The sequence below is a fragment of the Macrobrachium nipponense genome, chromosome 11 (genome assembly GCF_015104395.2).
Source record: "Macrobrachium nipponense isolate FS-2020 chromosome 11, ASM1510439v2, whole genome shotgun sequence".
NCBI classification, from domain to species: Eukaryota; Metazoa; Arthropoda; class Malacostraca; order Decapoda; family Palaemonidae; genus Macrobrachium; species Macrobrachium nipponense.
In genome coordinates, this window is record NC_061087.1 from 47,450,354 (window position 1) to 47,466,929 (window position 16,576).

General features: G+C 33.8%; 1 protein-coding gene across 1 annotated transcript; it reads left to right on the forward strand.

Moving 5' to 3' along the window:
- The first annotated feature begins 2,247 nt into the window (after window positions 1-2,247).
- LOC135205745 (endocuticle structural glycoprotein SgAbd-8-like) lies at window positions 2,248-9,165 on the forward strand. Its single transcript, XM_064236859.1, has 3 exons — window positions 2,248-2,362; window positions 3,538-3,731; window positions 8,962-9,165. Exons 1-3 carry the CDS (start codon window positions 2,327-2,329, stop codon window positions 9,083-9,085), a joined length of 354 nt encoding a protein of 117 aa, XP_064092929.1. The 5' UTR covers window positions 2,248-2,326; the 3' UTR covers window positions 9,086-9,165.
- Window positions 9,166-16,576: the final 7,411 nt, after the last annotated feature.

Sequence of the window (16,576 nt, forward strand, 5' to 3'; positions counted from 1 at the left end):
TTTATTTTATTTTCGGGTGTATCTCTGGTCTTGTCTTGAATTGCTTTCTCAAAAAATCTTCCGAATGTTTAATGTGACTGGGAGAAAAAGTGCCTAAAAAATGGGAAAGGAGGCCAACTAACCATTCATAAATTTTGTAATTGAAAATTTCTAAATGGTTAGCTAGCCTCCTTTCCCCTTTTTTAGGCACTTTTTCTCCCAGTCACATTAAACATTCAGAAGATTTTTGTCACAAATTCAGAGAAGCTCATATACCACTTCACAACATAAAACTTTTAAGCCTTGACGTAGATTCCCTATTCACAAAAGTACCAGTACAGGACGTTCTTCAGTTTTTGAAGGAAAAATTATCCCCCTATTCAGATCATTTCCCATTGGTACTTGACAAAATAATAAAGTTAGTTGAATTATGTGCATCTCATAACGTATTTTCATTCGGGAATCATTCTATAAGCAAAAATTTGGGTGTAGTGTGGGTAGTCCTTTAAGTCCTGTTTTAGCCAATCTGTACATGGAATACTTCGAAAGTACAGTAATAAATGCAATAAAACACAAAAACATGCTGTGGATGTGGTATATAGATGATATTCTAATATTTTGTGATAATAGATGGGGCAATTTTGATGAATTCCTTTCAAAATTAAACGCATTAGTGCCCAGCATCATATTTAAAGTTGAATGGGAAAGAGACAACAAAATTCCTTTTCTTGATGTTTTAATAATCAGAGACACGACAGAATACAAATTTACCATATACAGAAAACCAACATTCTCACTTTCATACATTCACTACTTTAGCTATCACGATATTGCTTTCAAGATAGGTGTAGCCAGGAACCTGTTCTTAAGAGCCTCACAAATTTGTTCCCCAGATTTCCTGGAAAAAGAATTTGAACTAATTCGTAAGCAGCTTTTGTCTTTAAAACTATCTGACCATATAATTGAGAATGCAATTCACACAAAGCACAAACATAATTTCTACGACCCCCTCAAGGACAAACCACAGAGAACCACCCAAAAATACAAAATAAAAATTCCGCACCTGGACGGGGGGAGGGGGGATTAAGACGGTGACTCAGACCCTCGGAAAATCTAACCTTTTTGCATTTACTTACCCAAACACCTTAGCCAAATCCTTGATTAAGGTCCAACAAAAGACATCCCCCATGCCAGGACTGTGACCAATCTTACATCGGATTTACAGGAAAATCACTTACCCAGAGATTAATACAACACACATGGACAACAGAACTCAGCTATTTTCAACCATATAAATGAACATAACCATAGAATAAACTGGAATTTGTCACGCATAATTTATAGCAGCAACTGCCAGTACAAGAGTCAAATGTTGGAATCGGCCTTGTTTAAAGAGAGGCAGGTAATGAACATCTCAAAAGGAGCATGGGATTCAGATGTGATCGACAAGATTTTCATTAAAACAATGTTTAAGAAGAATAAAGGAAGATTATCAGCGGGAGTGACCTAAATTGGCTTACCTGTAGATGGATCTCTTGGTATAAATACCACCTTTTCTGTAAACTTTTCTCATTCATCTTCCTGAAGAGGGAGACAGCAGTCTCTGAAATATAGTATTTGTCTCTCTATATTTTGGTGTTCTTATAGGCTCCTTTTATTAGATGGAATTCTGTTGTAACAGGACCATATTTTTACCAGTCAGATATATATATAAATATTTAGCATATTTTATAATATATATATATATATGCATCTATTAATAATATATATATATAGTGTGTGTGTGTGTGAAGAACTACTGGTCACTTTTCACCAGATACATATGTAATTGTAATAGCCCTCTTAACTTCTCGAATTCTTCGCGCTTTCTTTCGTTTTTTCTGCCTTTATTTATTCACCTGTTTTATTCGCTTGTCACTTAAAAGCCTCAAGATCCAAGCGCAAGGTATTTGAAAAAATTATGATGTCCGGTAGCAGGAAACGAACCAGGGTCCCTTAATCACAAGAGGCTTACGTGAGAGAGAGAGAGAGAGACAACAAACCCAAAAATACAATCGTCTCCCATCTTTGTCCCTTACGATAGTTAGAAAAAGGAGATCATGATAAAACGATACAAAAACGTGAACTTAAACCACATCTTTCTGCTACGTCAGCCCTTGTGAGTTTTTGGGGTAAAGACTAAAAAGCGTATTTACATCAAGGACGCTCATTATGGGCGGGACTTCCTGTTTTCGGTGAACTTGCGCTGCATCATCTGATATATATATAACTACCTGTGGAAGGAAATGTGTTTTCATAATCACCGTTTTCATTTTTGCCACTACACCGTCTAGATCTCGGGTCCGCCATGAGAGTTGCTCCTACTCTGTCACTCCTCTTTCTGGTAAGTGTTCGCGTGAATGAATAATAGTAGAGAGGTAGGATCTTCCTCCTCGAGAGTGACACGTGTTTTATTACCAAGAAGAGCTTGTCGGCTTGCATGAAGACCTTGTTTTAATCAATATCGTGCGTAGTGATGAGCCGGCAAATGGAAGTTTCCATAAAAGATCAGTGACTGTTTTCCATTCAGAAAGTATTATATTTGTACCTTTAACCGTACCACCTGCCAGTCACGAAGTTTTCTGCTAGTTAGGATGACGACGTCGACGCCAGACATTTGTGCTTACCTGGTTTTAATACAAAAGGAAAAAAGATGCTGTACTTGGTTTTGAAGTATTCTTTGTCGTATAATGTGACCATAAACAAGTCGATGCGTCCTTCCCGGCACATGTTGCCAGTGGATCACCAATAAAAATGTTCTCACTTCACTCCCTAGGGATCTATCTTTCTCTGTCTAAAATCACTGTTCATTTGGTCAAGAATTCAAACCTCGTGTGGTTATTAGTTACTTCGTATGAATTATACTCTTCTGAGCGGTTTACTAAGTGCTTTGGCTAAGGATAACGAATGTCGTCAGTTTTCTTTGAGGTCTATTTTAGCGATGAGATATAATAGTAATAGTGGAGGTTGGGGAAAACGAGCATCAGTGACGAATTTTCATTCATATCTCCAGTATCTATCTAACTTTTAATGCCGTGAATTGATGGGTCAAGGGAATGACAGAACTTCAGTTATTTTATGAGATTTATAATAAGAGGAAAATGTGCCACTTTCCTAATGTCAGGCTATAACTTGTTTGCTTATGCCTAATTAACAGCAGCGTGTTTTATATTACTCTCTCAGATTAATGTGGTCGTGCCAGGAATCACTGAAGGAAATATTGAGATTTTCAAGCTGTTTACACGAGCAATATTCGTTCATTATACAGATTGAAGACAACGAGTAAATAGCCACTGTTGCAACATCTAAAATTATATGGAAAAGGCCATGGTTGTTGGACACTTTAGGACAGAATTTCTAAGTCTTTAAGATTATCAACTGCTCTCGTCTGTCATTTAGCCATGATAATTTTTATTGCTGTTTGTTGTAGATGATGAAATACACAAGGAAAAGTTTTGGCGTACCATTGTTTTCTTTTCTTTTCTTTTAAAGAAAGCCTAATGTTCCTTTCGCCCACAGGGTCTTTTTATCATGAATTCTCACGTAGTTGGAGCTGTAAAGGACCCCTATAAGAAGATCATCCCAATTCTGAAAGATGACAGATCTCAGACGCCCTTTGGTGAATACTCCTTCGCTTTCGAAACCGGCAACGGCATCTCCCGCGAAGAGGTCGGCTCTCAGGCTGGTGGGCAGGTAGCCAACGGGAGATGGAGGTGAGACTTTCATTTCTGTGGTAGCCCCTTCCACTTTCACCTGTCCTACAGATACTGCAGGAGACACTAAGAAATTAAAGGTTATTATAAAATTATGAAAATGTTAGAAAAGGTTTGTCATTCTTATTTTGCAAAGAAAGTAGTACTTGTAAAATGTACAACAGAATGTTTAGTAACCGATAAACATACATGCACACGTGGATTTATGCACATACGTACACATTACTCATATATATATATATATATATATATATATATATATATATATATATATATAAATATATATATACGTATACATCGTGTGTGTGGTTTACTATATCTATGTTTTCTGTGCGTAACATCAATAGTCTATGGGTATTAAATTGCATATTTACCGTTGTCATTGTCCATCTCGGGCCCTCCATTCCCCCCACTTGTCTCTCACAGAAGTGTGCAGAATGAAGGTGCCAAGGTCCAAGCTTTGGGACAATACTAAGTGTCCCTAGGATGGTTGTACTAAGGGATTTAAATGCAAAGGTAGGGAGGGAGTTGGTAAGTAAGGAGTTCCTAAAGGCCTCTTCACACTAGGAAACATTGTTTGCACTTTTCACCGCATATTTATTTCCCATCCATAATGGAAAACATTTAGTGTTACTGTGTGTATATGTATATAAGCACATTTATAATGTATTATATACACATGTACAACATATATATATATATATATATATATATATATATATATATATATATATATACTATACACGTATATACATACACACACACTTATTTATATATATATATATATATATATATATATATATATATATATATATATATATATATTATATGGGGTTACAATCCACAATGAAGTAAAATCCTCTTGTAGATTAAAATATATATTATTGTACAGGATTAAAGCTTTCGAAATAGAGTCGAAACCAGCCAGGACCTACAGCCCGCCTCTCATTTGTCACCTATGGATATTTGTGATAAATGAATCACGTGCTAAAGGGATTATAATCATACTATATATATATATATATATATATATATATATATATATATATATATATATATATACTATATAGATATAATATATACATATATACAATACTGATTTTATACTAATATTATAATATACGATATATATTTGTATATATATATATATATATATATATATATATATATATATATATATACTATATATATATATATACACATATATACCAATACTGATTTTTATATCTAATATTATAATATACGCATATAATATTTGCATATATATTATATATATATATATATATATATATATATATATATATATATATATGATATTCTTATATGCTGTTGTTTTCGCAATGCGTATCATCCTCTTTTTAACTATGTGAAGTGTTGTAAAATTGTTTGCAATATTTTCAGATTCTTTATTTTGCTTAGAGTTAGAATGCTCTAATAATGTATGTTCAGATTTCGCATAATATAATTTAAAAGTTAAGAATAAGCTAGAATGTGAGAAGAAAGAAAACAGCATTGTCTGTTCGAAGCAGGAAGATAGCTGTCACCACTTGGGGCCATGTGGTTCCAATTTTTTTTTCTTTTAAACCTGCGATGCTCGTTCTTGTTTCACACTCGTCTCTTTGTTGAGAAATCACGTGAAGGATTGCACCAACTTTTGCAAGCCTAAACGTTTCACTTATGTCTGATGCCTTTCATTTCATTTATGTGATTAGAGATGTTTTTGTATTGAAAACTATTTAATAATGCTAGTAAATTAACTCATATCTCTCGATTTGTCAAAAGAGAATTTGTTGACTCATAAGTAGCTTAAATTTTGAAGTGGAAAGTTTGTGACATCACTTATGGAAATTACGAAACTTAATTTCATTCGAGAAGATTCTATAATCATATATTTTACTTTAAAAGACTTTTATTGTCTTAAATCATGTAATAATAAATGTTAGTTATGACTGTAATCTCACTTCTTTTCTACTTATTATTTTGAAAGAGAATTTTTACGATATTAACTCTTTCATTCCCAAAAATGTTTACCCCAACCATTTAAGGCGAGGTCCACTGATCATTTTGCCTTACTACAGAGCACGTTGATCATTCTGAGCTTTGAGTCCGTGACGTCACTATCTCTATCTCTCCCTCTCTTTCTCTCCCGCGCAATTTTTTTATTTCACATTAACGTAAAGATTTTATACTTAGTAATTGGCCACTCGCAAATTTTAGATTTCATTTTTCATAGGGTTATTTAATATTGTTTAGTGCTTGTTGTGAAATCTGAACAAACATTGTACAAGTGTGTAACGGCACCTTTTCTTTTTTGAAATATTGTTAATTATTTGAATATGGTGGAATTTTGGAGCTAGCTGCAGCAGAAACATAATTGGTGACAAGGTAAAGTGTTATTACAATTTTAAAGTTGCTACTTTAATACATATTTACAGTGGTTTGGTGAAATAATCTCATTTTTTACATATTGCAAATCTTTATGTTCTGTGTTTGTTTCTTTTGAAGTGATTTTTTGTGCATTTATCCATTTTTCTTATTGAAGTGATTTTTTGTGCATTTGTCCATTTTTCTTATTGAAGTGTGTTTTTTGTTCTGTGATTAATGCTTTCTTTTTGCAATTTTGGTATTTTCCACGTTTTTCTGTATTCATTTGCATTCACAATTTGATTAACTTAATTGTTTGCATTAATAAGTCGTTGCATATTTAATTGAATTTAACACTTGTGAATTAATTTGCATTTACTCAGAATTTTTTCAAATTTGAGTGTTGTTTAGCACTTGTGAATGAATTTTCCAAATTTTAGTTATTACCTAACACTTTGGCATTTCGATTTGATTAATAAATTTTCTTGATTTTTGTGATAAATTAATTTTTATTTAATTTTACTTAATGATTAATTCAAGAATTAATTAAACTTTGTGTTATTTTCAAGTACCAGTAGATTTCCCTGAGATTGTAAATTTCACTTATAGATTTTGAGTCTGATAATAAATTTTTTTTATATAAATTTTGTTATACATTTTCTTTTCCACCAGTATATTTAGTTTGGTTTAGGTGGAAACATAGAGTGGGAATTGAGCTGTTTTCCTTCAATTTAATTGAATTGAGTTAGAACCAGGGAGGTACTTAGACTTTTAAAATCAGGGAAATACTTAGACTTTTAAAGTTGTTGATGGAGTGATGCCCTTTAATTAATTTAATTACATATAAGATTACCTCACACCTGTTTTAATGAACTTAGTCTGATTTTCTGCAATACTGGTAAGTTGTTTAAAGGATCACTGTTGCCTTTAGAGTATTCAGTCGTATTATACCTGTGATGAAAGTTCGGGTGTCTGGCTGTGGTGAGGTAATATTTTATGATTGGTCACAATATATATATATATATATATATATATATATATATATATATATATATATATATATATAATATATATATATATATATATATATATATATATATATATATATATATATATATATATATATATATATATATATATAATATTGATTTTATGCTGAATATTGCTTGGCAAAATGCAGGCAAGTGCTACACCATCTGGTGATAATATTATGTTGGTGACTTGGCACAAAGGGTGCCAGAAAAATGAAGAGTGATGTTTCATCCATATGCCCCAGAAAATGAAAAGGGATCACAGTGTTCCGGAAACCAAGGAAGGACTGTGAATGTCTGTGGAAAGCGAAAAACAAAATATCACTACGAAGGATGAACTAAACTGGAAGTGGCATCGGTAAAAATAACAGTGGATGTTCAGATGAAATGACCAACCCTATGTTTTACATGTATAGTCTTTTTCATCAGTTCCAAGCTTTAAGTAGAAACTGGTCTTTACCAAATGTTACTAATTGCGTTTTTCTTCTATTTTTAGTGATATATGTACTATTTTGTACTTAATGAAATAGAGTATCCGGAACCCGTATTAAGACGTAACAAACCTCTGCAGACGTTTTATTGACGTTTCTACTTACAAACACATTTCTTCATAGCCTCGCAACTCGATAGAATTACTATTATCAAACGAAACGTACTTTTGAGGGAAGTTATGTACTATTATCTAGACCGGTTGTTAAAGAGGCGATGTTTAAACTGAACCTGTAGTCTGATCGTTAATTCTTGCTAGACTAATTCCAGTAGAAGCTCAGCAGAAAATAAACGACAAAATTGATATGTACCATGATATATAACAAAAAATGGAAATGGCAAAAGCTTCTACTGGAAACTTTACCACTTGACTTCGTATGGAAGCTCAAGATGCGCACAAAATATATGCAATTTCAAGACATGAAATAAAACCTGAACCACTGCGGAGGTGGTTTATGAAAGTGTAATCTTCGCATACCCAATATTTCTGTAACAGTAAATTTCCTATGTTGTTAGTTTTTGTATAAACCATCATATTTCCAGATCACCTAATATTTGCACGGGAGAATTTCTCGGCAAATGGCATCTGTATGAAATATTGTACTAAGCACCGTTGTTTCTGTAAAAGCATCATCGCCTCCAACAACTATGACGCAAAGAGAGTCTGTGACATTCCACGATTCATGTTTACCCTGTACTTTACTTTTCACGCATCTCCACTAATGTTCATCCTCCCTTCTCGAAAATGCCATTCAAGTGGGTCTGGGTGTACCATCTCTTCTGATGACAAGAGCAGCGAAGCTGACATATCATTAATATTATCATTATGGTGGTGCCAATATATCCAAGCCATCCCCATCTCTATGCCAATGTAGTCTCATCTAAACATAGAACTTCCGTTATTGCCCTTATGGTATCATTCCTCACCGGGTCCAGTTCTCTGACTCTCAATATTTTTCTTAAAGCATTATTTTCCAATCTGCAAAATATTTTTGACATGTTTTCATTGGCATAGCATGATTCATGTCAGTACAGCAATACAGACCAAACTAGAGTTGTGTTATCCTATTTTCGATTGTAATTTCAGTCTATTTGGCTTATACAAATATCCTTGTTACTATTAAAATTATATTAGTGGTTTATGTGTAAAAATTAGGTTGCCATGGATTAAACTGGGTTGGGTTTTATTTGGACATTTCACGCATAAACATGTTTGTATTCACCAAATTTCTGAAATCATGTTCAACATTGACACATCATTTCCAACATACATAATGTGCAACACGGACATTTGTCCAGAGAGCTTAAGTGTAAAATGTTATCAAATTAATTTTTATTATTTTCAGCTATACCTCTCCGGAAGGAGTACCAGTGGTGATCACTTTCTTGGCTGACCAGGGCGGCTTCCAACCTACAGGAGCCGTTATTCCAGTGCCTCCGCCGCTTCTTTATCACAGATCTGGTCATTAAAAATGGGATGTGCTTAACTTTGGAACGCAGATATGGATTAAGACTTTTGAAGCGTGAAAAAATAAAGAAAATAAAAGAAACTAGGTTGTTTATTATTATTTCAGTAGCAGAAACCTGTTCACATGGAACAAGCACACATGGGCCATCGACTTGAAATTCAAGCTTCCAAAAATGCTGGTTTCAGCACTGACTGATCATGGTACAGAGCCAGTGATTTTTCATCAGCCTAGGGAAGACGCATTCCACGACACTAACCTCTATACCACCTAGGAATCTTTTCTCTCCCTCTTCTGGCTTGGTATCTAGACGAAATGTGCGTAATTGTCGTACATATTAAGATGAGTTTACAAAAATCTTTACAAAAATCTCTACAACTGGATACACTTATCAATAAGTGTATCCTCCTGTCATTTGGTCCTCAGATACCGAACTTCTTTGTGCAGCTGCACTTGTACAACCTCTATCTCATAGCATTGACTAACTAGTAAATTACTGTGACTTTCTTTACATCTCAGACTAGCTTGCTCCTAACACAACAGATAGTTTAGCCTTTTCCATCAGTGCTAGCTTGCCATCTTCAATTTACAGTCTTTGAACTGGGCTATATCTATATCTTCACAAACCATGACAGCTGTCATCTCCCTTAGTTCTCACATTACTGCAGCATTGGATACGTTTTGCTTGAACTTCTGCTGGTCTTCATTCCTAATAAGCAGACCAGACAGTTTTTGGCTAAGTGTCCTGGCTTGTGTCTCTAAAAGCACCTAACCTCACTCTTGTTTCTGCTTCTGTTTTGCCATCTTGTAGTCCATATATGGGCCCCTGGTACTTCCCCAAACCTCTTCATTGGCTTCTGATGTTCTATTAAACTTATCCCATGAGCTTCTAAGTGCCACTTACCAAGCTCTACCATTTCATAAACGTCCTATGGTACTCTTTTTCTAAGGAACAGTGCCACCTCAGTCAAACAAAATTTAATGCTGACAAACTGTTCTATGATGAGCAAGTCTCTTATATCATCAAATTCTTTTCATATCTCAGCCATATAAAATCACCTGTTGAAGTACCTCTACTTCATCTTGTTCTGTTGCAGTCTCATGGAATTGTTTCCAGAATTAGAAAAAAAACTTCAAAGCTTTACCTATGGACTGAGACAATCGCCCACTCATCCCAAGGCCCACATTGGCTCTCCTGTTGAAAGTGTTTATGTCACTGTGCTTCTCATCAAATCTGGGTGTCCTGGGCTTTGCAATAATTACAAGGGTGCTAATGCTGCTTCTTGCCTATCTTGAGTTCACTAGCCATTTCTGCCTTTGTCTGAACACTTGTGATTCGTGCACTCGAGCTTTTGCTTACTTCCTCTCTTCATAGGCTCTCTGGCTATCAGACTCGTTTTGCTGCTAACCTGTCCCTCTGTTGCTCTGCATAGGGTATGCCTTGTTATTCCTTCACAAAAGCCCATAATTCTGCTTGTTCCAAACCCAATTCCTTGGCTAGTTCCACAAACTTTAGTGGCAGAGGACAATTACCTTATATCAGGAGAAATGAAGACATGTATATATATATATATATGTGTGTGTGTGTGTGTGTGTGTGTGTATATATATATATGTATATTTATGGAGACTATTTACAGCCATTGAGCACCATATTACCCAGAGATAATAATTTCTGGCCAATTGCACTCATGGCAAAGGTCTATAGATAAGTTTTGGCTCAGAAAGGCTGCTTCCTTGAAGTGGAATGCTAAAATAAATTTTGCTGAACTGAAAGCACTTAATTCTTTTGTCTCTGTTTGGGATGACTGGAGAATCGAGACTTCCCGTCATTTTTCCACCTCTGAATTGACCATTAAGCACAATAAGCAGCGCTTGAGCCTCAGGGGAAAAGGGCTCAGAATTGCTTTTCACATTTTTTCAAGCACTTACATCATGAACGTGGCAGTGCCATTTTATTTGATCTTAATAGCCATCCTTTGTGAAGGGAAAAGGCTGAATACAGAAAAAAATATAATATACATATATACTGCAAGGGCTAGAGGGAAGAAATGATAGACATCAGTGTTAGCACATAAGTATTTTGTCAGTGATTTGTGTTGGCGCGTATATATATATATAATATATATATATATATATATATATATATATATATATATATATAATATATATATATATATATATATATACGCGCCAACACAAATCACTGACAAAATACTTATGTGCTAACACTGATGTCTATCATTTCTTCCCTCTAGCCCTTGCAGTATTATATGTATAGGTTATCATTTTTTCTGGTATTTCAAGCCTTTTCCCCTTCACAAAGGATGGCTATTGAGATCAAATAAAATGGCACTGCCACGTTCATGATGTAAGTGCTTGAAAAAATGTGAAAAGCAATTCTGACCCCTTTTTTTCTCATGCTCGCTACATTTATATCTTATGTTCGTTTCTCACTCATTGTCTGAACACTTGTAAATTCATGTTGCTACAAATGCAAAGTGTATTTGTTTTTCGAATTAACTTGCCTGTGACCAGTGTGTTTGACTGTGCTTAAATCTTTAATCTAGCCTTCGGGATTTTGCTAATTTTGTAGTGTCCGTTGGTATGTGCCTCTTTGTTCCTAAAACAAAACGTATTGTTTTCTGGCTAAATTACCACTGACCATATGTGGGTGGCTGCTTTTAAATCTTTAATCTAGCCCACGGGAGTTCTTCGTTTCTTTAAAGTGACCTGGACCTTTTGTTATATATATATATAATATATATATAATATATATATATATATATAATATATATATATATATATATATATATATATATATATATATATATATATATAATATATATATATATAATATAGATATATATATATTATATATATATATATATAATATATATATATATATCATATATTTATATATATATATATATATAATATATATATATATATATATATATATATATACGCCAACACAAATCACTGACAAAATTCTTATGTGCTAACACTGATGTCTATCATTTCTTCCCTCTAGCCCTTGCAGTATATTATCATTTTTTCTGTATTTAGCCTTTTCCCCTTCACAAAGGATGGCTATTGAGATCATATATATATATATATATATATATATATATATATATATATATATATATATACTATATATATATATATATGATATATATATATATATATATATATATATATATAAAGGTAATGCCAAGGAGGAAAATGAAAAGCGGAACAAATGAGATCTTTCGGTCTAAATGACCCTTTACTATAGGCAAGACTGATCAGAACAATGAGAAATACAGTACAGGTAAGAATATAAAAACATACATTACAGGATTAACAAAAGGTCCAGATCACTTTAAAGAAACGAAGAAACTCCCGTGGGCTAGATTAAAGATTTAAAAGCAGCCACCCACATATGGTCAGTGGTAATTTAGCCAGAAAACAATACGTTTTGTTTTAGGAACAAAGAGGCACATACCAACGGACACTACAAAATTAGCAAAATCCCGAGGGCTAGATTAAAGATTTAAGCACAGTCAAACACACTGGTCACAGGCAAGTTAATTCGAAAAACAAATACACTTTGCATTTGTAGCAACATGAATTTACAAGTGTTCAGACAATGAGTGAGAAACGAACATAAGATATAAATGTAGCGAGCATGAGAAAAAAATTTATAAATAAAAGCATGTGGGACTATTGAATTATTAGTTAATTCATTTATTTCAAGGTCCTTCATAAACATTTTACAAATAGGGGTCGAAATGGTACAATCCCAGACTAAGATTCAAGTTTTTTTTATTAGTGATTTGTATGATTGCTGATTCCAGTGTATTTCTTGGAACATAATCATTAGACTTTACAATTACAGAACTATCACTCAAATTTATACAATGAGATTTTTTGCTCAGATGGATAAACAGCGCATTTGAAGTCTGGGCTGTTCTAACTGAATACATATGCTGCTTTATTCATACATTTAAGTCTTCGCTTGATTGGCCGATATAAAAAGAGGGGCAATCCTTACAAGGAATTTGGTAAATGATGTTGTTTGTTGCTGAACTACTCTTAATTTGCATATGTTTAATGGTATTGTTATAAGAGAACACAACATTAACATTAAAAGATTTAAATATTGATTTTATGGTTTCAAACCCACGAAAGTGAAGCAAGCTGCTAAGTACATTTTTAGGGGTTTCTTTTTCATTATTAACAACTTATAACACTTTTTGTGAGTTTTTTGATAACATAAATCAATTATATGAGGTGGGTAACAGAAATCATTTCTTATCTTTTATATGTATTCTATTTCTTGGTCTAGATATTGTGGACTCATAATCCGCAAAGCACATAAGAACATGGAAGAAAAAATTGAAATCTTAATATTAAGATGGTGGCCAGAATAAAAATGTACATATGTTAAATCATTTGTGGGTTCCCTATAAATACTGAATTTACATTGGAAAGACTCTCTATGTATTAATACATCTAGGAAAGGGAAGACATTGTTATTTTCAATTTCAACAGTGAATTTTAGGGATGGCACTAAATTATTCAATTTAGACAATAAATCTTTTACATTAAGTTAAGTATACCTTAGTTTTACCAGACCACTGAGCTGGCCCGAAGGATTAGATATTTTTACGCAGCTAGAAACCAATTGGTTACCTAGCATTGGGACCTATAGCTTATTGTGGGATCCGAACCACATTATATCGAGAAATGACTCTCTATAACCAGAAATAAATCCCTCTGATTCCGGATTGCCCGAGCCGAGAATCGAACTTCGGACCACCGGATTGGTTGCCGAGCGCGAAATCCACTCATCCAACAAGGACCATCTTTTACATTGATACCAACAGGTAAGACTACTCAGATGTCATCTACATATCAGAACCATTTTAAGGGGACAAGTGTGATAATCGGGAGGTGTTGTCTTTCAAAAAATTCCAGATATAAGTTTGAAAGGAGAGGTGATAAGGGGTTACCCATAGCCATACCAAATATTTGTTGGTAATACTCTCCATTAAAAGTAAATCTGCAATCAAAAATACACATCCTAATCAATAAAATAATGTGACTAACAGACATGGGTAATTCATGCAATACAAGCTCATTACTTAAATATTCTAGCGCAAAGTCAAAAGGGACTTTTGTAAACAAGGAACATACATCAAAACTGACAAAGATATCACTAGGGTTTAATACAACGTAAATTATTTAATTTTTTCCGCAAGATCAAGAGAATTCCGGGTGTGTGAATTAGATACAGTCCCAAGTAGTGGGGTTAACAATTTAGTGATATACTAATAATACACCGCATAGGGTTTTCCTCATGAGTTTTAACTAGGCCATATAATAATAATAATAATAATAATAATAATATCCTTTATTTCAGCTCAGGAATATACATGGAATATACAAAATACAGACAGTAGCATATACAATCTAGATACATGAGACATGATTAAAAAAAATGAGTAATCGGCACTTATCCACAAAATAGCTGAGGTAGCATAAAAGATAGTAATCATAATACTGGTAATAACAGTAGTAATATTGGTAAGAAAAAAAATGCAATGAGAGTTATAACAGTTAGTGCACAGATTATATAACATAAATTTCAACTAGAGACCTTAGGTGGTTACAGTAGTTAGGTTCCAGAGGGCTAAATACGAAAATTGAATATAAAAAAACTTTAACTTGATAGTATTCACAGTATTCGTGGTAGGTCACAGTATTTTTCAAAGTTATATAGAGATGTCGCAATTGATAAAGCTGAGGTTTGTTGCAAATGAAGAAAGACAAACCAAAGCCTAATGCACGCACTGAATTTTCACTTATTTGTTTGATGGATAAATTTACTACACAATCACTTCTAGCATTATTGGTCCAATCACTGGAGTTTATAAGGTTGTTTAATTCTCTATCCAGTTTTATAATCAATGTGCCTGTGGTTCTACGATGGTTTCCATATATTTCTTGCCTTAATGAGTGTTTTCAATCAGCGGGAATCGAGTAGTTAAAAGTACATCGGGCTTTTTCCAATTCTATAAATTTATCCTTTTCCTCCAATTTCGCTGCAGCAATGTGACGTTTTAACATCATTGAAGAAAATTCATCAAAAGGATGTTGGTCGTATCTTCTTATGCAGCGTGGTAGCAAAGATTTAGGTAATACTTGTTCCGCCAGGTATTTTTTCGGGAATTTCAAGTGAATTCTGGTATAGTGCGCCGCCAGTAAGGACTTGGAGAAAGAGGTGACGAAGCAGCTCAGCAGTGGGAACAGGAGAGTAAAGTCAACGTGGCCCTCATGATGAATAACTTGATCACGAAATATATAAAATGTGATGCTATGTATAAATAAAGGTAATGCCACTGAGGAAAATGAAAAGACGAGAACTGCCGAGATCTTTTGGTTTTTAACGACCCTTTACTTAAGACTGATCAGAACAAAGAGAAACACAGTAGAGGATAAGCCTATACCAACGGACAATACAGGATTAACAAAAGGCCCAATTCACTTTAAAGAAGCGAAAAAACGCCCGTGGGATAGATTGAAGATCTAGAAGCATCCACCAAACGTGGTCACAGGTAATTTAGTCAGGCAACAAGACATTTTTAAAAACATGAATTACCTGTGTCTGCTAGCCACGTAATTTCATTGATTAAGTTGTGTATTTGTGATTGCAGATTTACTTTTAATGGAGAATATTACCAACAAATATTTGGTATGGCCATGGGTAACCTCTTATCACCTCTCCTTTCAAACATATCAGGAATTTTTTGAAAGACAACACCTCCCGAATATCACACTTGTCCCCTTAAAATGGTTCCGATATGTAGAGGACACCTTAGTAATCTTACCTGCTGGTATCAATGAAAAAGATTTATTGTCTAAATTGAATAATTTAGTGCCATCCATAAAATTCACTGTTGAAATTGAAAATAACAATGTTATCCCTTTCCTAGATGCATTACTACATAGAAAGTTTTTCCAGTGTAAATTCAGTATTTATAGGAAACCCACAAATAATTTAACATATGTGCATTTTTATTCTGGTATTAGATTAAAGTAATTTCATTATAATTTGTTAATTATAATTTGTCCAGCCTTTTGATCTTATTTTAGTTTAAATTTATCAACAAGCTAGTATCGGTTCTTAGTTTGATGAACTCTGTAAGAAAGTCATATGACTTTGCAGTTTTGCTTTGTTTTTCCTTGGCGTTTTGTTTACCACCTTCTTGCCCGGTATTAGTGAACTACCGAAGTGCCTTATTAACGATAGTCGTTTTCCTCTCCTAAGAGCTGTGTTGACTCGAGTGGAAGGCTTGATCGTAAGGGTGGTGATACGTGAGAGGGTTAGTTCGAGTTCCTCGACTTCCTCCTCACAGCCTGACGCTTTGCCACTTAATTTATGGTCACTTATGCAGTTTTTTTGTACGGAGATTTGGATCACGTATAAGATGTTTTCATAGCTATTT